The sequence below is a fragment of the Acartia tonsa genome, chromosome 5, assembly GCF_053477335.1.
Source record: "Acartia tonsa isolate MP-2025a chromosome 5, ASM5347733v1, whole genome shotgun sequence".
NCBI lineage: Eukaryota > Metazoa > Arthropoda > Copepoda > Calanoida > Acartiidae > Acartia > Acartia tonsa.
In genome coordinates this window covers 50,976,177-50,995,786 of record NC_137264.1, presented here as the reverse complement: position 1 = coordinate 50,995,786, position 19,610 = coordinate 50,976,177, and the positions used below count along the sequence as shown (strand labels likewise).

Genomic DNA, 19,610 nt, shown 5'->3' with positions numbered 1-19,610 from the left:
GTAAAAAAAATCTTACAGGATTAGCGAGATCCCTTGATACCAACAGATACACAGATAAGACATATTTCTGTTACTTTTCTACAAGGATAATTGGGGGAAAGAAAAATTTATCGTCCATTTACCTTTCCCTGTAAGTAAAATTACCTGTGTAGGAGGGGTGTACTGTTCGCTACCACCAGAATCTGAATATCTGGTGTCTTCAGGACTTGTATCTCTGAAACAATTTCATTCTTGTTAATATCTTAATATAAATTGAAGTAAAAGAATAGAGGGGCCATGAGCTAAATGTAACTCACCCTTGAGGGTTATGACCCGGTCCGATTTGGTATTGGATCTTTGAAATTATCTACAAGTTGAGTCCCTACAAAATGACAAAAAACAAAGGGTCTCTGCTACATGGGGCAGGTAGTTGTCTGGATTATACATCTATACTTAAATATTTATTTTCTTGACAACCTTTAGAGCTTCTATGTCAGGGGTGTATATTCTGCAAAATTGACCCTGCTAAAGGATTGGAGAGGGAATATGTAAAAATTAAGAGAAATGAAAAATTTTCTTCCATTTTTCTCCCCTCCTTGGTGAATAAGAACATGTGGGAGGGGGGATAATATGAATAAAATAAAGATTTCTAAAAATATTTTTCCATTTTTTCCACTTGATAGCTGGAAAAAAGTAAGAGGGGGGAAAAAAACATTTTGCAGCAGGGGAAAAATGAATCTTGTGCAGAATATACTGTGATACACCCCTGTACTATTTATAGTAGGCGATGAGATATTTGAAATGGTTGTTATATAAGTGTTAGCTCAACGCGTCGTTTATTTGATGAATACCCAGGGACAGTGTTCCGGAGCCGGAGCAGCAACATTTTTGGTGGAGCCGGATCTGGAGCCGTATTTTTCGTTAAAAACGGCTCCGGACTAGCTAAAAATGATTTTTTAAAGTAATATTATAATTTGGCAACGGTCTATTTCCATATAATAAACTGAAAAACTATTGTTACTTAACAAATAGACACACATCCTTCTACTTTTATATAGCTTTAATCAAATAAAAGCAAAATATTTTATATTATTTATTCTATTTTATCAAATTCAATAATGAAAAAAAAATGATATATTAATTTTAAGGTAGGAGCCGGAGCTGGAGCCGCTCCCTGCCCAGGGAGAAAGGAGATATTGTAGTACCTTTAGGTTTATAATCACATTTTCATATTCGTTGACTTTCTAACTTTTTGTTAAAGTTTCTAGGTGATTGATTAGTTTAAAAACTGATAAATTATCTAATATTGAACATAATTGTAGGAAAAAGTAAATAAAATCTGATTTATCTTTGACAGGAAGGGAGGGGACATTGGACTGTAAATAAACTTTTTAACCTAAGTTTTACCACAATCTTATTCGTTGGCTAAAAAACTTTGAACCAATAACTTTGAAGGTCATAAAGAATGTATATCTATTTATCGTCCATTGTCTTATCCCTTTAGATCCCTGGGATGGAAGTTCACCTTCTTTCTCTGCTACAATCTCTTTCCAGGGTGGGTCCACCTGTCACCCTGATGTCCTGGCCCCCGGCGTGGCGCCGTGTGTCACCCCCGCCATCCACATTCCTCGCCCCGACATCTCGCGCCATTTTTTTTTCAAACTAATCTGAAATTGGTCAACATTTATGGAGGTAACTCAAGCACATTTTTTTGAAAAATTTACCAAAAAAACGTTTTATTTAATCTGATGATTTTAATTTATTTAAAGTTATGTTTCAATTTAAATTACAAGTTATATAAACTAAAAAAAAAGATTCAGTTAACATTTATTCAATCTAAGACTAACTTTTTATATTTGGAACTTAATACAATATTAGGTAATTATAATATTCATAGTAAATACTGATAAATACATTAGTGGTAGTTTTTAAGTAGTGGAATCTTACACCGTTGAAACTAAAGTTTAACTAAGAATGATTCTATTTTTACATCATACTTTTGTGATTTAGAAAATGATAAGAAAAAGCTTAACATACATATATAATACACGATATTCTTATCTTATTACGAAAAGTTCAAAGTACATTATTCAATTTTAAAAGATTTTTTTGGTAAAAAAAATTACGACATTTTTACATTTTACAACATTAATTAAACCGGAGAAATATTTGAACATTTTTTGTATTTATAAAGTTTGTCGTAATCATGATCAGTGATTCACTTCTTTTAGTATTTGGTTAATGAATAGAAAACGAAGTAGCTTGTCTTGTCACAGTAGCTTTTGATAGGTTATTTTAGGTTAGGATTAGATAATGTTTATGATTGCCCCGCAGGGGATAGAAATAGGAGAAAGGCTACTGTTAAAATAAGACAAAACCCGCTACTTTGTTTTCTTTCCATGATCCGAACATTGTTGCACTAACCTACAAAGTTACATGAAATGCTTTATACAAAAATATGTTTTGCTTGAAAAACAAGAGGGTTGAAAGAGAAAAAAACGCCGTCTACGCCTTCGCCTTCTTTTTTCCGGCAGTTTCTGATTCTTCCTCCGCCTTTCTCTTCTTGTCCTTGAGTCCCTTGTTCTTCTTTCTGTCCGCCTTCTCTCTCTCTTCTATCTCATTCATCTCCTAATAAGTGAATGCATATTAGAAATTAAGGAAAACAGCCCAATAAAAATAAATGCTTTCACTTAAAACCAATTTTGGACCACTGAACCCCATCTTATTTTCAATCTTTCTATAATACGGGGCTCTACTATCAAACTTTGGTAGGTAAGTTTGGTTGGGATAAAAACTTTGTTGTCATATTTGTGTAACGGGTTCCAGGAAGATTTTTCTAGTAAGGGGGGGGGGGGGAAGTTTTGACACATTTGCGTAAACAGGGAGTATAGGCTTTATCTTTGGACTGAGAGTATAGGTTATTAGGGATAAAATCATTCTTATATGATGAATTTTCCCAAGTTTTAAGATTTTTTGGATAGGCCTCCAGGTTCCGGAGCTCCAGGCCTCCAGGTCCTCTCTGTACAGGTAAAAATGAAAAAAAAATTTTTTTTTTGAAGAGTTAGAAGTCAACGTATGAAACAAAATATGCGTTTTTTTCTTCAAATATGTAAATAACATTCAAAAATATGCATATTTTGTTTCATAGGTTGACTTCTAACTCTTCAAAAAAAAATTTTTTTTTTTATTTTTACCTGTACAGAGAGGACCTGGAGGCCTGGAGCTCCGGAACCTGGAGGCCTATCCAAAAAATCTTAAAACTTGGGAAAATTCATCATATAAGAATGATTTTATCCCTAATAACCTATCCTCTCAGTCCAAAGATAAAGCCTATACTCCCTGTTTACGCAAATGTGTCAAAACTTCCCCCCCCCCTTATTTACAAAATGGTTACGTCAGTCTGATGTGCTAGTAATCTAATTTTTAAATGAATGCTTTTTTCTTGGATTTTTTTTCTTATTTTATTATTTTCTAAATCAAATTAACACAACCTTTAAAATTTTTTTCATATTTTAAGGTCTTTCAGCGAAAACTCTTAAATTGAATGAATTGCCCATTGTCCCCTCCCTTACAGAATATACACCATTGACCCATAAATGATAAACCTTGTAAATTGTACCTTTTCAATGAGCATGATCAGGGTATTGCACCTCCTCTGTAACTCCATAGCAGTTCTAGACTTTATAAACCAATCAAACCTTAAAAAAGGGATAATATAACTTTTTAACTAAAAGGGTGTCTAATTTATCTTTGCTTATTTGACCTATTCCTCTTTTTATACATTCATATTAAACTGTTATATCAGAAGCGCAGCAAAGCTTATACAGATTTTTGGCTATGTCCGCCTCTACGTTATGCTAAATCACTACAGGTTTCTTTCTGTCTAAAATCATAAATATTCTATATAATAAGTAACAGTTTAATGTCGTGTTTATCATGTTAGCTTGTTATTGCTGATCTACTTATTGGTTTTTTTCATATAAAAAAAAACACTAGCAAGTACGGCCTTAATATTTGGCGGTTCAAAAACCATGATACTACTTTGTAAAATTAGATGTATGAATTCGAAACAAGAACAAATAATACCTAAACTGGGGAGCACACCTAACCGCCGCTCTCAAATCCTCGTACACATTCTCCTTATCAAAGCCAAGCTTGTGGAGCATACACACCAGGAACCTGTCCTCCTCCTCTGTATAGTTCTTGCCCTTGTTGGCGCCGTACCCGATGCGCAGCTGGTGGAAAGGCGCCTTGTAGCGGGCAACCTTGGCGTCCAGGGCCTTCTTGATCAGGGCACGACGCTGGATACGAGCCTCACCCTTCTCAATTTGACTGATAATCCTAAAGCAAAAAAATTTGTAAAGTTTAAGTTTTATTTTAGCTGGGATCTTAAGGGATAAGACAATAGACGTGATGTGATGGTAAATTGATGTACAAACCAAATTTCAAAGACAAAAGTCAACCCTTTTTTGGATTACAGTTAATGGAAAGGTCTCTAACCCTGTTAATTTAAGCCAACCAGAATTAAGATTCAATAAAATGCTCCAAATTTTTAAGACAACGAATCTGAAACTGTGGTTATAAAACTTTGGGTACCAGAGTAATTTACAATCCAATTTATATTAAGCCAACCCACGCCACATCCTATAAAAATGTTTCCAGTATGGCATCGGAACCGATAAATATCTGTTGGAGTAAAACCGGTTTTAGCCGCACATAAAAATCATGTCTAGCATCGAATTACAGACAATTTTTTCCACAAATATTAAAATAAAAATCATAAGATTGATTCCAGTTTTGTTAGACCGGGCCTTTGGTCCCTCGGGCCTAACAAAACTGGTTTTATATAATAATTTTTATTTTTGATATCCGCGAAAAGCTGTCTATGATGTGATTAATAACTATTCCTTTACCTATCACAATCCTGCAGTTCCTGGTTCCTCTCCCAGAAGACCTTGCTGTACTCGATGACCTCGGCGGCGGTCTTGCCCTCCACCTCCTTGCTGATGTTGGCCACGTCGTCACGGCCATACTTCTCATTCAACCTAAAAAAAAGGATCAATATTTCATTTTTGTCACTTGTGTATTATTTTTTATATGAATCAATCTTTATATGGCAATGGCTAATAAAATCATCTACAATCATTTCTACCCCTCTTGAGCTTTGAAAAAGATTATTTATTATCTATTGCATTACTCCTTTATCGCTGGATAACCCGATTATTCAGAACCAGTTTGTAGCTGACGTAAATGATTCAACTTTTTTTACCTCATCAATTAGCTCATACGGGCGGAGATGATGTCCATGACATTAACACGCCATTGTCTAACAACCCAGGATAACCAAGGAGAGACAAATGTCTCCTTTTCTGTCCAAACACCCGGGGTATTAGGTTAAGTAACACCCATCAGACAACCAAACCCTTTGATTGCACGACTTTTGACTGTGAAGTCCTAACTGTGCATGGTAGTGAGTTGCGCCTGTTTTGGGCCAAGGCATTCCCCCTACTCTAACTATTAATGTCGCAAACCTGACGTAGTAGCAGAAGGAACCAATTTTGACGTCTTTAGTTATGACGCGGTGTTAATTAAGCCGAGATTCGTAACCATCACCTCCCCGACGACGAGCGAGTGCGCTACGTGTTGAGCCACGGTCGCGGGTTCACTTCAACTTACCTGATGAATTGATTGAAATCTCTCTTGTTCCAATCTTTGAATCCTTCGGCCAGCAGTTCTTCTTTCTCTTGCTGTTCCTCCTCCGTCAACTCTTCAGCCTCATCAATCTTAACATCAATGATGGATTAAGTTGGATGGTTTAAGGTTATTTTAATTTCAAATTGAAGATAGATTGTTTTATGCTATTTTCTGTCCTAAAGGCTAGTGGAGCAGCCACTAGCTCTACAGTAAACGTAACAGGATGTCTTTGTGTCTACAGCTGAAAGTTGAACCAATATGGTACTATTGAGCTGGATCTTTATATCATTTTAGTGGTGAGCCAGATCGGGGTGAGCCGAATTTCAGCCAATCACAGCGCGGCATTTAATAAATGCTGTGCTCTCATTGGTGGAAAGTTGGCTCACCCCTATCTGGCTTACCACTAAAATGATTTAAAGATCCAGCTCTGGTAAGTAAAGGTCCAGGAGAAGTTTGAAACCATTTTGGGAGAAGGTAGCTCAACCCTCCCAAGAGGCAAAGATTCCATACAAGTCAATCATACTCTTGTTATTAAATATTTTTACCTTTTTCTGTTCTTCTTTTTGAACCTTTTTAGCATCAACGCCAAGATCTGTGTTCAAGGGTACTTTGTAGTTGACAGTTTTCCTGAAGAAAAAAAAATAGTTTTTGCGATAACTCAAATAAATTAGCGGTTTCCCTGAAAGTACGTAGCCAAGCAAAGGAACCCCCCCTCTCATTCTTTTGAAATAAGTTGAAAAAAAGGGTTGGGGGTGGGGGGGAAGTTTACGTGTTTTTGGGCTTGTAAAACTTGCAATTAACATATTTATACCTGAAATGATATATTTCCTGATCCAACAGCTCAAACAGCCTGGGAGGATAGAACTGGAAGTCCTGAACAATGGGTTGTTTGGGGGGACGCGGCGCCTTGTGAGCCTTGGCCTCAACATTGCCCTGACGCAGCGCCTCCTTGAAGTACGCATCAACTGCGTAATTGGCCTTGCGTTCACGCTTCGGCGGCGCGATCCAGTTGGCGCCAATTTCTTCTCGCTGCTTCTCGCGGAAATCCTCGCCCTCGAACTTGTACAGGCTGGTGCTCTCGGTCTTGGTGTCCAGGGTGAAGTTGCGGAGGCTGGACTCGCCCAGCGAGGCCAGTTTCTCGTTCTGCTCAGCTGTTTTACGCTCTCCCTCGTCCAACAGTTTGTCAATGTCGGAGTCTTCAAAGTCTCCGTCCTAAATAATTTTGAATGTGTCTTTTTTTGGGATACATATAGATACAAAATAAAAGGATGGTTAGAGGTATAATATGCACAAAATAAAGAAATTAAGATAACATCCATAAGTAGCAAGGACAAAAAAAGATATCAGAATTGAACAATAGCCGATGTTCAGTCATGAAAAATAAAAGAGACCTAAAATCGAATTAACTGAACATCATACAAAAAGACAATAAAAAATCTCCATCCCACACATAAAAATCTTACAGGGTTTAGGTTTATAGCAGTGCTATGCCACCAAAGAATAAATCTTCCTTGTTTATAAATTTAAAACATTACCTTGTTGGCAAATACAAAGTTTGCTCCGTGTCTAATCATTCCCAACATTTCATCCTTGTTCAGATTATTCTTGCTGTCGGCCAATTTTCCCTGAAAAAAATTGGGGGTTAGCTTTAGATAATGATATCATATAGATCAATATGATATTAATATCAATATTAATCAACTAAAAAGTCTATATATAAATCCTATTGTTTAAAGTAAGTTTTTTTTTGTCTGTAGCGAAGGATCTCGCTAACCACTGAACCTATATGGTTCTTCTTTAAAGGGAAGCTTCTTATAGGTCCAGGGAACGTTTAAAATTATTTTGTAGGAGGGTATCTCTACCCTTCCAATAAAAATAACCCCCTCTAAAAATATTTCTTATTTTACTTTTTCTTTTGAGAACCTAAATTGAAAATGAAGGAGTGTCGATTTTTCCCCCTCCCAGATTAAGTGCCCCTAGAGGCTTCTAGCCACGGGTATAAATAAGTCTATCAATAAATCCATGTATAAATCTATTAATCAATGATCTATCTATCAATCAATCAATCAAACTATCTGTCTATCCCATTCCCGTACCTGTTGAATAACCATCCTGTCAAGCTTGAGCTTGATCTCGGCCTTCTCTACAATTTTCTCATCGACAGTGTTCTCCGTGACAAATCTGTACACTTTCACTTGCTTCTTCTGACCAATTCTAAACAGATAATAGGATTAAAGCATAAATTAAAATTGACAAGGCCTGCCTTCCCCATTTTGAACCCCTCAAGAAATTCACCCCTGACAAAACCCTGTCAAGACATGAATGATCTGATTAATATGAAACTTTGAAAGATAATTTCAAATTAGGATATCTTGTGAAAGTGTATTAATGTGCTCTACTATTAGCAAAACAAAAAGAACTTTTTGTGATTACAAAAGTAACAATTTTGAACACATGATTAATAGAACAATTACGAGAAAATTTTCAAATAGGACTGAATTGAATAATACACAACACAAATACTGATAAAAAAACCTAGTAAATTACAATTTTTCATTAGTTTTACTTCCTAGATAAATGGAGAATTTTTTTGTGCATAAAAATATTAATTTCAATCTTTATACCTTTCGAACATTCTTTCTCGTATTCATTCGAATCCGGTGGACAAGTACCGCTTCTCATCCATACGAAAAAACTATGTCTAGCATCGTATTATATCCAGCTTTCTACGAATTAAAAAAAATAAAAATGTACAATTATAAGATTAAAACCAGATTTTTAGCCCGTGCCTTCGGCACCTCTGGGCTAAAAAACTGGATTTAATTGGATATTCTATATCCTCGGAAAGCTTTTTATAATACGATGCTAGGCATAGTTTTTTCGATCTTCAAGTTTCGGGTGAAAATTTCGTACCTGTGGGCTCTGTCCATGGCCTGCAGATCCATCTGTGGATTCCAATCAGAATCGTACAGGACAACAATATCAGCTGTGTACAGATTGATACCCAAACCTCCAGCTCTGAATAGGTAAGAAAATTAAATATATCCTTTTTATAAAAGTAACAGGATGTGCGTCCTTCTGTCTGTAACGTAATATCTCCCTACCCGCTGAACCCAAATGGTTATCTTTTATAGGTAGTCAAGATTCTTAGAGGTTTAAATCTGTTTTTGGGGAGGACCCAACCAAGTAAAAAAACCCAGTTCCAGTATCATATGGCTTCAAAACCGATTAATACCACTGGATTAGAACCGGTTCTAAGCCATACTGAAAATTCATGTATCACGCTTTATACACAGTTTTCTACGAATATGAAACTGTACAATCATAATATTAAAACCATTTTGTTACCACGTGCCTTCTGCATCTCGGGCCTAAATCTTATAATTGTACACTTTTATATCCGCGGAAAGCTGTTTACAATACGATGCTAACAAAAACTATTACAAACCTAGTGGACAACATGAAAATAAACTTGCTGGAGTTCTCTGCGTTGTATTCCTGGATTTGTTTGTCACGATCCTCGTGAGGGGTGTTACCATCGATTCTAAAAACAAAAAAAATTCTCATAAACATTTATCGATATTAGGGGACCTCCCCCCCCCCCCCCGACTTTCTTTTAGTAGAATCAGGAGCTTTACTGGCAGCACCATGAAGCGGTTCTGATGTCCAAACCCTAACCTAAGCTAATCTAATTTCAAATTTGGGATTGAAAATTACGTTTTTGATAGAGTTAGTTTACTTTTTTTCCAATAAAACTACAACTGAAAGTTGGGACGGGGGAAGTCGACTTTAAGGGCCATCTTAAGGGATCTAGGAGCGTAGCCACTAGTGCAGAAATAAATAGTAGTATTTTGAGTAGAGTTCTGAAGAGGGTAGGATTGCAGAGAAAAAGAGAGGGCCGGGACAACTGAATTTTTATTACACTAGTCCCCCATGTTTTATAATAACGTTTTCTTATTCGTTAGTCGCGCAGAGGGTAGGATTTACTGATAATACCTGCAGTATGAGTGGTTTCTGAACCAGCAGTAATCCTCCAAAATATCCAACATTCTCGCCATCTGAGTAAAGATCAATACTCTGCTTCCCTAAAAACAAAAATACAGTTTGATAGGTTGCGCACTGTAAATGAATTAATACCAATCAGAGAGGGAGAGAACATTGGACTATAAAGGGGGGGGGGGGGGGGGGGGCGAAAGTGACACTTTTTGAAACCAAAACTAAAAGTCAACAAAGGAACTCAACTAAAAAAAGAGTTACAGATCTGAGATTTTGCATGGCAGTTGCTTTATAGGGGTAAAATATGAAACTGTGAAGAAACGGCGGCGCAACCGCCAAAAACCGCCGTTTCCCGCCGAATTTTTTTGCCTTTTCTCGGCGGTTTTTGGCGGTTGCGACGCCGTTTCTTCACAGTTCCATATTGTACCCCTATAAAGCAACTGCCATGCAAAATGTCAGACCTGTAACTCTTTTTTTAGTTGAGTTCCTTTAACTTTTAGTTTTGGTTTCAAAAAGTGTCACTTTCACCCCCCCCCCCCCCCTAATTGTGTGCCTAAAGTTTTTATAATCTAGTATCTCATTTACTTGACAAGTAACTTTTATATCCTTTTATATAAAGTAGTAAGATTTTTTTGTCTGTAGCTTAATATTTCTACTGAACCAAATAGGTTCTCCATTTTAGGGAGGCTTCACATAGGTCTTAAGATGGTTTTAAGCCATTTTATTTTTTAAGTCTTAGGGTGGTTTTAGGCTAATTTTCACCACTTTCTCTACCCCTACTAATACAAAGCCCCTAGATACTAGAGCGCAGTTGCTAGTTTTTAAATAATCTTGTTAAATTTTTCAACCAATAACTTTTATTAATGAAGGAGTAATTTTGTTAACATTGCATTGGGGGTGTACATCAATTTATCGGCCATTGTCTTTTCACTTAATATCCCTGTGTTTACCTGTTCTTGCATCTTGGGCAATAGTTTGTCTAGAACCAGAAGCTTGGCAGAGTTGTTGATAATATGCTCGTCTGTGGTGTAGGGTGGTCCAGGCTGAAATATTAATAGGTTAATTAGCGGTTTCCCTCACATAGTCTAGTCGAGCATAGGTCAACCCAGTGTTGCGGATCCGGATCCGCATTTTTTTGAGTCCAAGGATCCGGATCCGCATTTTTGGGGTATAAATTTATGGAAAAATCTACCTAAATTTATATAAAATAGTCACTTACAAATTTTGAAATATCTGGTAACCTTGTTAAGATCAGCTGATTCACTCCCACACTCTTCTCTCTCACATTGTATTCGAGATAAAAGAATAAATATTTTTTTTAAAAATTTGGTGATTTTATTTTTATTGTCAAGAATCCGGATCCGCACTGACCAAATTTAGAGGATCCAGATACAATCAATGCGGATCCGCAACACTGGGTCAACCCCCTTTCATAGTCAAATAAAAGTAACAGTATGTCTATCTGTCTGTGTGTACCTACCGAAGGATCTCGCTAAACCACTGGATCGATATTGTTCTCCTTTACAGGGAGGGTACATCCACCCTCATAGGAGAAATCGCCCATTGAAAAAATATCCCAACCCTCCAAAATAAATATATTTTTTTTTACTTTTGAAAAACTTTAAATTTTATTGTAGAGGGTTGATTGACCTCCCACCATTCCGTTAAGTGTCCCTAGAGTTGTAGTCGCTAATTTTGAAATAAATTGAAAGAATACCTTATTGTCAAAAGGTTTTCTAGTAAGGAAGGGAGGGGACAATGGACAATTATTCTGGTAACTTGAAGTTTAAATACCTACATCATCGCTCATTCGTTGCCTTTAAAACTAAGTTGTGCATAAAGAGAGGGGTAGGTTCTGGTAGAATCCGTAAAGGTGTGTGTTTTAAGGCTTAAAAATAGTAGTATAACGATAATATTCACTAAATATGTGTATTTCTTAGGGAACAGAACTTGAGACAATTTAAAAAAAAAAAAGTTAACATAAATTTTTATCGTTCTATTACTGTTTTTAACTCATAACACATAATAACCTTTACGGATTTTACCAGAAACCTACCCCTCTCTTTTTTGTACATTGTCTTATCCCTTAAGATCTCTGTTTCTAACCCCTACCTCAGCTCCATCGAATAGATAGGGGTGGTTACAGCACTTCCTAAGTTGCATAAGAATATTCTGCAGCCGCATTTTCTCCGTCTTGCCAGCACCATTCACAATGTCGATATCCTTCATCAAGATCTTGGTGTACCATTCACGCTGCATCTTACACAGGCCTAAACATAATAAGAATGATACAGGTAGGGTAGCAGGGACGGAGGGGACATTAGAATGAAACTTACACTGGTACCTCAAGTTATATAACTTCGTTATTTAAAACTTTATCTAATATTGATTGGTTGGTTAAAAGCCATTAGTGTCCAAACTTTTCAACTAATTTTAATAGGGTTGGCATTTCGAATCCGGAATCAACCCAATTTTGGAATCCGAAATCTGTTTTTTAATAGCGGATTTGGATTCTTAATTGTTAGGCTAAAATTAGCGTAATGGGTTTTTTCGGTCTTGATATATATTTTAATTTTTAACACTCATTTTGGATATAGAAGAAAAGCTACTGTGAAAATATGAAACTAGATTCTGCCCAGTACCCAGTAAAATTGAATCCCTTAATTTATTTTTTAAAAAGCCTTTTAAAATATTGCTAGAATCCGAAATCCGTCTAAAATAAGAATCTTTAATCCGCGGAGAATCAGTTTTATTTTTGGACGGATTCTTGTAAGAATCTGAATCCGGTCCAAAAATTAGATGGATTGACATTCCTAAATTTTAATCTACAGAGCTTAAAAGTTAGCCTTGAAGTGTTAGAGGCCCACTTAAGCACATTAAAAAACTTACTTTTTTATTTTATTTAATAAATAAGGCGTGGGTTCATTTCTCCATAGGCATTTAAAGTAAAAACACCAAAATTCTTACCCATAAAGATCTTAATCTCCTTCTTGGGTAGCAAGGACTTTTCAACTTCTGACTTGAGACGCCTGAGGAGGAAAGGTTTGAGAACACCATGAAGCCTGGCCACGAGCGAGTCGTCTCCAAGACAAGAGTTTGTGTTAAACCACTCGTCGAAATCCTTAAAAAACACGTTTTCTTATATGTTTAGTAATTCCTTAGAATAAAGATTCGTCTAGTTAATTTTTTTTAAAGGGGACATTTTTTTTATTTTTTAAAGAAAGATTTCTCTTGGGAGTGTGGAGGTATTAGGGACCCTCCCCCAAAATAGTAATAAACCTTCGCTGAACCTTTAGTAAGCTTTACTATAAAGAAGAATCATATCGGTTCAGCGGATAGTGAGATACTTCGCTACAATTATTTCTGTGTAAGAAATGTTGGCGAGATTCTTCTCTATACACACACACACACACACACACACACACACACACACACACACAAACACACACACACACACGACATCGTATTACTTTTATATAAGACTGAAACTTACATCTGAAGAGCTGAAGATGTCAGGTAGCAAGAAATTAAGGAGGGCCCAGAGCTCATGGAGGTTATTCTGGAGGGGGGTGCCGGTGATCAGGAGACGGTTGGCGGACTTGAACTCACGGATGGCCAGAGACAGCTTGCTCTCCTCGTTCTTGATTCTAAGATAAATATAAAGTAAGAATGTTTTTATAGACAAAATCAATATTTTAATAAGCTTAGCAATGATAGTTCATAACTTAAGGCGAAAGAAGGGCTAAGAAAAATAGCCTGGAGCCACCTCAAGATATATAGTAGTAAGCTTCCCTGAAAATTGCAACCAATGTGGTTCAGTCTTCTCCGAGATATTAAACTGAAGACAAAAAAAAACCGTACTACTTTACACTGTAGAATATTAATTCTTTATGACACTTCTCTATAAATAAATTTATCTGTTTATCCATACAGGATTTCTTTATTCATCCCTACTTATAGATGTTGCCGATCTTGTTTTCTAACCAAGTTTAATATACGCTTACCTGTGGGCCTCGTCAATGATGATGTACTTCCAGTGGAACTTCTTGAACACCGACTTCTCCCTAAGGATCATCTCGTAGCTGGTGACACACACGTCCCACCCGCCGGGCATCATCACGTCACGGATGAACGCGTTACGAGCGTCCTGGTCACCTAGAAACGTAACAATTGTAAGAAATCCATAATTTAGGACTACAAAGTAACTTCTAGAAATAATGTTAAAAACTGTGGATTATATTTCAAGTATTACTAATTCTATATTATTGTGAATTAATAGATTATAAGGGTCAAACAGTATTAGAAATATATAACATAGCTTTGATTATATTTAAAATAAAAATCAGAAAAGCAGGAACTAAAAATGTGCAAAAACTGAAAAAATCCAAAATTCTTTAGTGGACCAAGCAATGTTGCTTTTAGCAGCTTATACTTAAGGAATAGAAAGTGATTTGAAATTTAGAAACTATTCCCCCCCCCCCCAACCCCCTAGTAATAAATTAAGCTTACCAATAAGACAGATAGCCCTGAGGGTTGGACACCATTTCTTGAATTCGTTCATCCAATTGGCCAAGGTGGACTTTGGAACCAGGATCATGTGGGGGCCGTTCACGTTACGGTAGTGTTTCAGGTAACTGCAATGTAGGGGAACGTTTCATTAAAGGTCTCTCAGATCAAAAGTTATTTAATTTCAGTGAAGATTTTGTCTTTAGGAAACGTTATTTTAGATAAAGATATAATTTCATAATTCCATTAGTATTACTAAGCCTGTTAAGAAAAAATAAAGAAATGCAAAATAAATAGGGAATGAGGGGACAATGGTCTTAAAGCACTGATGACAACAACTAAAAAATGTTTCCTACATCACTGCTGGAAGGTTCTTAACATCAGTTAATCTCCTTTATACACAGTTCCCTTTTTCAAAGAGTGACAAAGTACCACTTACCCAAGTAGTGAGATTGTTTGTAGGGTTTTGCCGAGACCCATTTCGTCGGCGAGAATGCCGTTGATGCCGTTCTCGTACAGCGAGATCATCCAGTTCAGGCCACGGACTTGGTAGTCGCGCATTTTTCCTCCCTAAACATACAAAAATGGTTGATTTTCAATGTTATAAGGATTTTCAACAATCTACCTAATAATCTTGCAATCGACTTACATCCTAACTATTGCAGGAAAACCAACTCTTTGATTGAAAGTCCTTACTGTGCTTGGTAGTCAAGCCTGTTTTAGACCAAGGCATTCCCTTTATAATTACTATTAATGTCCAACAGTTACATCTGACCTAGCAGCAGTCAGAACTTTTAGTTTTGACACAGTTTTGGCCGAGATTCGAACCCATCGCCAGCACTGCCACCTACCTTGACATAGTTTGGAGATTCATCAAAGCTGATGACAGTTTTCTTGGCTGTGTTCAGATCTGATAATAATTCTTCATCCTCCTCTTGTTCCGTCATTCTACATAAAAAAATATCCATATCAATATAAATGGATAAAACAATGGCCGATAAAATGTTCATCCCCAATTGAAATACACAAAATTACCCTTTTTGTTTATTTCAATTAGTGGTTGAAACGTTTGAAAAAATAAAGCTAATAATCAAAAATCAATATGAGACTCCCCTAGTTTAATAATCAGCCCATTGTCCCCTCTCTTCCTGATTGTATGATGAGTATGTTAATTTAGAGCATCTTGTATTTTAGGCGTTTAAATGGTCTTTGTTCGTCAGTTTAATAAGCTTTGCATTTTATGAAACTATCAACCTAGTAAGTGCTAACTTTTTAGTTCCCAAACTTCTTTTGTTTAAGATTTATTGGGACGGCTCAGATATCAACTTTCCACATCAAAGATAAGGATTCACCTTGGTATCTAAGATGCTGATAAGGACAGACGAGAGGACAAAATAATAAAGTAACATTGTTGCAAAAAATATAATATTTTACCTGTGTCTGTGATCGCCCACTTTGTCCTTGCCTGACTTTTTCTTTGGTGCCGACTGAAGTTGTTCAACTTGTAATTTTACATAAAAAAAATCATTTGCAAGTTATTGAATAAAATCTCCAAAAAGCTGGAAAAATTACGCAAAAATTCTCTGAAAAGCTAGGTAACAACCCAATGGTGTATATTCTACATGGGATCCCCTGCTCAGGGGGGGGGGGGGGGGAATAAAAAATAAGTGGTTGGAGGGGAAAAAAATGTAAAAATTAAGAAAACTGAAAACATTTTTTCCATTTACCCTCTTCCTTGGTAAAAAAACTAAAAATATGTGTGGTAGGAGGGATAAAACAAATAAAATATAGAGTTCTTTAAATATTTTTCCATTTTCCCCCCTACTTGGTGAGAAAAAACTAGGGGGGGGGGGGGGGGGGAAATAAAAAAATTTGTAGCAGGGGAAAAAAAATAAATCTTGTGCAGAATATACACCCCTGTAAAAACCCTTGACTGGTAATAGGCTATTTTGAAGAGGAGTTTCGCAAGGGATATTTCACTGCATCCCCACCGTTCAATTTTTCTTAATAGGGTAAATTTCTTTTAAATATATTTGAGAAAGAGGTATAACGAAATAAACGAATAAACAGACTGATATAATCATTTATAGAAAATATTAACTACAAATTAAGTGAAAGTAATCTTTTAGTCGTTTTTTTATGTTCAATATTATTACAAGTTGACTTTCCTTTTTAGCTGGGCTGCCAGATTTTGGGTTGCCCATAAAGTGGGAGAAGAGTTCTGTCTGCTTGAGCAAGAAGTCAAACCTCTTGGAGGAGTTGGACTTCTCTCCCTTCTCCACCTGAGGGGTGGAAGTCCCTGAAAAGAAAAAAATATTTTTAATTTTTCATACTTGGTATTTGTGAACAAAAACAATACAATATTTAACAAAATCGATCTAAAATAATAAAAAGGTTGATCATAGAAAATTCCCAATTAAGAAATCTAATGTCGGATTGGGATATTTAATCTGAAAACCAGCATATTGATCCAGAACAGATACGGATTGCTTTTCCTGTATTTTTACAATTCTTAAGATCTTATAGTTTGATTATATACCTACTATATAACTAATGATAATATGTCAGTCTGTCTCAATACAGATCATATGAAGCTTAATAACGCACACACGCATTTTAAAATAATTTGAACTGCAATGCAATGTTATTATTTCATCCAAATATATTATTGCCGCGCTACGTAGGGATGTTTATTACACTAGTCTCACAAGTTTTATAAAAACGTTAGCTTTTACAACTTTTGGGAATTTAGTAAATTTTGATTGGTTTGTTTATTAACTTGGGTATTCAAGCGTTTCTACCGATTCTTTTAATCTAGAGAAGGGGTCATTTAGTGTGTCATCTTTGGGGGAGTACATAAATTTATCGGCTTTTGTCTTATACATTTAGATCCCTGATAAAAATAGCTTGGTACCTGACTCCGAAGAGTTAGAGTTGTTGTCATCTACCTCCATTTTTTTAATACAATCTTCTATATGTCTGAAATATTTTTGTTAATATATATTTATTTTATGTCTGTATGTAATACTATAGTTAATATATATGATTATTTATCTGAACGTATTTAGAATTGTATATGAATTATACAGGGGTGTATATTTTGCATGGGATCCCCTGCTAAAGAATATGGGATAGGGGGAAAAAATGATAAAATACAGAGTAGTGAAATTTTTTTCATTTTCTCGCCTTTATTGGGGGAAAAGACCAGGGGGAAAATGAAATATTTTTAGCAAGGAAAAAATTAATCTTGTTGAAAATATACACCCCTGGAATAATACATAAATAAATAAACATTTAAAATATCCAACAAAGATAAGATATGGAAACTACTATCATGTGTAAATTTTGATAGCCCTTCTAAGTATATCAGGGCTTAGTATGACTAAGTAATATGGTGTTTCAATTATAAGATAACCAAAGAATTCATAAAAAAGGACAGATTTCGGAAAATGTGTAAAGTTGTTAAGTATTTAAAAAACTGTCTCTCAAAATAAGAGGATAGTTCCACGAAATGAATTCAACGAGTCTAGCAACTTATAATGTAAAACATTACATTTCAAAAATAAATTTTAAGATCGCCATTTAAAAGTTGAAATGCTTTTCGTGGAATTGCACTTTAAAAAATACAGGTAAAAATTAAAACCCTAAAGTTCAAAGATCAAGCTTAATAGAAAAGCTAGCCCCACATGAGCAGCCTGTATCCGCTTGTGGATTGTTAACTATTCGGAATGCTGCACGGATCAACTCCTTGTGGTAATCCAGGGTTGATCCTGTTAAAAAATTTCATCATTTTATTTACTGCCCAAATTAAGGCTATTATTTGCTCCTCAGTTATCAGTATAAAGGGATACAGGAAGGACAATGGAAGATTAGTTATGCTTCATCCAATTTAAATAGTACTAAATGCTGTCTTACTTTTACGTTAAAAATTGATATGCTTGGAGCTCAAACCCTTCAAAAACGGTCCAATCCTATACCACACCTAAATCAATGAACTAATACAAGCCACTAAAAAAAATAATACAAGATTTTTTTTTTATAAAATGATGAAATTTCCTTTAAGATATTCTAATGAAGTTTCATCAATAATAACTTGAGCCCCATCCCTGGTTAATATTCTGTCTTCCTCAGAGGGTTTCACTCCTTCCTAAAAAAATATTTATTTTAACAAGGCAGGGGTGTATAATTATATTCTGCACAAGTAAATTTTTCCACTGCTGCAAATATTTAACCCCCCCCCCCCCTTAGTTTTTTTCCTCCCAAGGAAGGGCAAAATAAAAAATATTTTCAGGACTTTTTCTTTTTTCATTTTCCGCCCTCCCCACACATTTTTAAACCCCACCCCTTAAGAAATTAGCAGGGTATCCCATGCAGAATATACACTTCTGTATACAAGGACAATTACGTCTTTATGTAGCGAAGCATTTGCAACAATATCTGAACGATATACGGACCCATAGTTAAGAGTGCAATAGGTATATTATTTTGAATTCTAAGAAAATTCATGTCCATTAAACATAAAGCGACATACATATATATAAATATAAAAAAAGTACATTAACATTTTGACAATGCTAATAACAATTATATAGTAGCTTCGCTATATAAAATTGACTACAATACCTCTAAATCAAATTTATATTGAAAGCCCGAGCAGCCGCCACCCTCCACAGTTATTCTTAATAATGTGTTCTCGTCTGATATCTCCTAAACAGGGACAGGACAATTATCTTTCACTGATAAGCTTCAGCATTCTTAAGGGATAAGACAATGGCCGATAAATTGATGTACATCCTTAATAATGATACACAAAATTCTCTTTTTCTTAAATTACAATTATTGATGAAACGTTTGGACACTCAACTTGATGAATCAACCAACCGAAATTCATTTAAAGTCCCAAAAGATGTTAAGCCAAAGAATAAGAAAACGTTATTAAAAATTTTGGAGGACTAATGTAATAAACAGACCATAGTCCCTTTTCTTCCTAGATAAGTTTTATCAGAATTCCTACTTTAATTGCTGATAAAGTTTCGTAGGTGGTAATTGAACCGACATTGGCCCTTCAATCCAAAGGCATGGGTGTAAAATGTATATGCTGCATAAGATATATTGTTTTCCCCGGCTGAAAAATATTTTATGTTTTTCCTCATTAACATTTAGCTAAAATAAACTATCAAAGGATACTAAGAAAATACGACGAAAGCAGCCAATAATCCCCCGTTTCTTATGATAAATATTGTTTTTACCTTTAATCTAACAACTGCGGCATCCGACAGCTTCATTTCTTCGCTGCTTTGCGGCTGAGTCGCCGTTTGAGTGGTTGCACCGCTACAATACCTTGCCAATACTGTATTCGCGGCTCTGGCAGCTACACTCTGGCCACGCACTAACGGCGTAGCCGCAGTAACCAGCCTTACAAGGCTTGACATTGT

The 19,610-nt window shown here is 35.7% G+C and overlaps 3 protein-coding genes across 7 annotated transcripts in view; all 3 read right to left on the bottom strand.

Annotated features, from left to right (window-relative positions):
• Window positions 1–1,648, bottom strand: part of LOC145319771 (uncharacterized) — a 14,711-nt gene extending 13,063 nt beyond the window's left edge. Inside the window, exon 1 of the mRNA XM_080162117.1 lies at window positions 1,505–1,648. Within this exon, the coding sequence (XP_080018243.1) occupies window positions 1,505–1,629 (125 nt within the window). The 5' untranslated portion in view covers window positions 1,630–1,648. The remainder of the gene's footprint in view (window positions 1–1,504) is intronic.
• Window positions 1,646–17,186, bottom strand: Iswi (nucleosome-remodeling ATPase imitation SWI). Of its 5 annotated transcripts, none has more exons than XR_013880017.1 (24): window positions 17,090–17,186; window positions 16,346–16,474; window positions 15,610–15,664; window positions 15,027–15,123; window positions 14,615–14,745; window positions 14,179–14,303; window positions 13,674–13,824; window positions 13,163–13,316; window positions 12,637–12,790; window positions 11,782–11,939; window positions 10,620–10,712; window positions 9,670–9,758; window positions 9,122–9,217; window positions 8,587–8,691; window positions 7,770–7,887; window positions 7,209–7,298; window positions 6,485–6,885; window positions 6,219–6,300; window positions 5,656–5,762; window positions 4,893–5,024; window positions 4,066–4,320; window positions 3,599–3,677; window positions 2,365–2,607; window positions 1,646–2,240 (listed from the first exon to the last, which is right to left on the bottom strand). XR_013880017.1 is itself a non-coding variant. In XM_080162109.1 (23 exons), exons 1-23 carry the CDS (start codon window positions 17,127–17,129, stop codon window positions 2,485–2,487), a joined length of 2,964 nt encoding a protein of 987 aa, XP_080018235.1. In that variant the 5' UTR covers window positions 17,130–17,186; the 3' UTR covers window positions 2,247–2,484. The 5 variants fall into 5 exon arrangements, 1 of the variants encoding a protein (XP_080018235.1); XR_013880016.1 differs by having other exon boundaries at window positions 1,646–2,203; XR_013880020.1 differs by having other exon boundaries at window positions 2,404–2,607.
• Window positions 17,154–19,610, bottom strand: LOC145319772 (iron-sulfur cluster assembly 2 homolog, mitochondrial). Its single transcript, XM_080162119.1, has 4 exons — window positions 19,425–19,610; window positions 18,799–18,882; window positions 18,234–18,322; window positions 17,154–17,947 (listed from the first exon to the last, which is right to left on the bottom strand). The coding sequence occupies exons 1-4, from the start codon at window positions 19,605–19,607 to the stop codon at window positions 17,827–17,829; spliced, it is 477 nt and encodes a 158-aa protein (XP_080018245.1). The 5' UTR covers window positions 19,608–19,610; the 3' UTR covers window positions 17,154–17,826.

What these genes read in the sequence shown, in the direction of transcription:
- Iswi (XM_080162109.1), bottom strand. Translation starts at nt 17,129, where the DNA reads ATGGAGGTAGATGACAACAACTCTAACTCTTCGGAGTCAG. An exon ending in AGAAACCACTCATACTGCAG is followed by an intron (nt 9,218 to 9,669) that starts GTATTATCAGTA and finishes TTTTGTTTTTAG; the next exon opens with AATCGATGGTAACACCCCTC. An exon ending in GAACTGCAGGATTGTGATAG is followed by an intron (nt 4,321 to 4,892) that starts GTAAAGGAATAG and finishes TTTTTGCTTTAG; the next exon opens with GATTATCAGTCAAATTGAGA.
- LOC145319772 (XM_080162119.1), bottom strand. Translation starts at nt 19,607, where the DNA reads ATGTCAAGCCTTGTAAGGCTGGTTACTGCGGCTACGCCGTTAGTGCGT. An exon ending in CCGCAGTTGTTAGATTAAAG is followed by an intron (nt 18,883 to 19,424) that starts GTAAAAACAATA and finishes GTCCCTGTTTAG; the next exon opens with GAGATATCAGACGAGAACAC. An exon ending in ACTTCATTAGAATATCTTAA is followed by an intron (nt 17,948 to 18,233) that starts AGGAAATTTCAT and finishes AAATTTTTTAAC; the next exon opens with AGGATCAACCCTGGATTACC.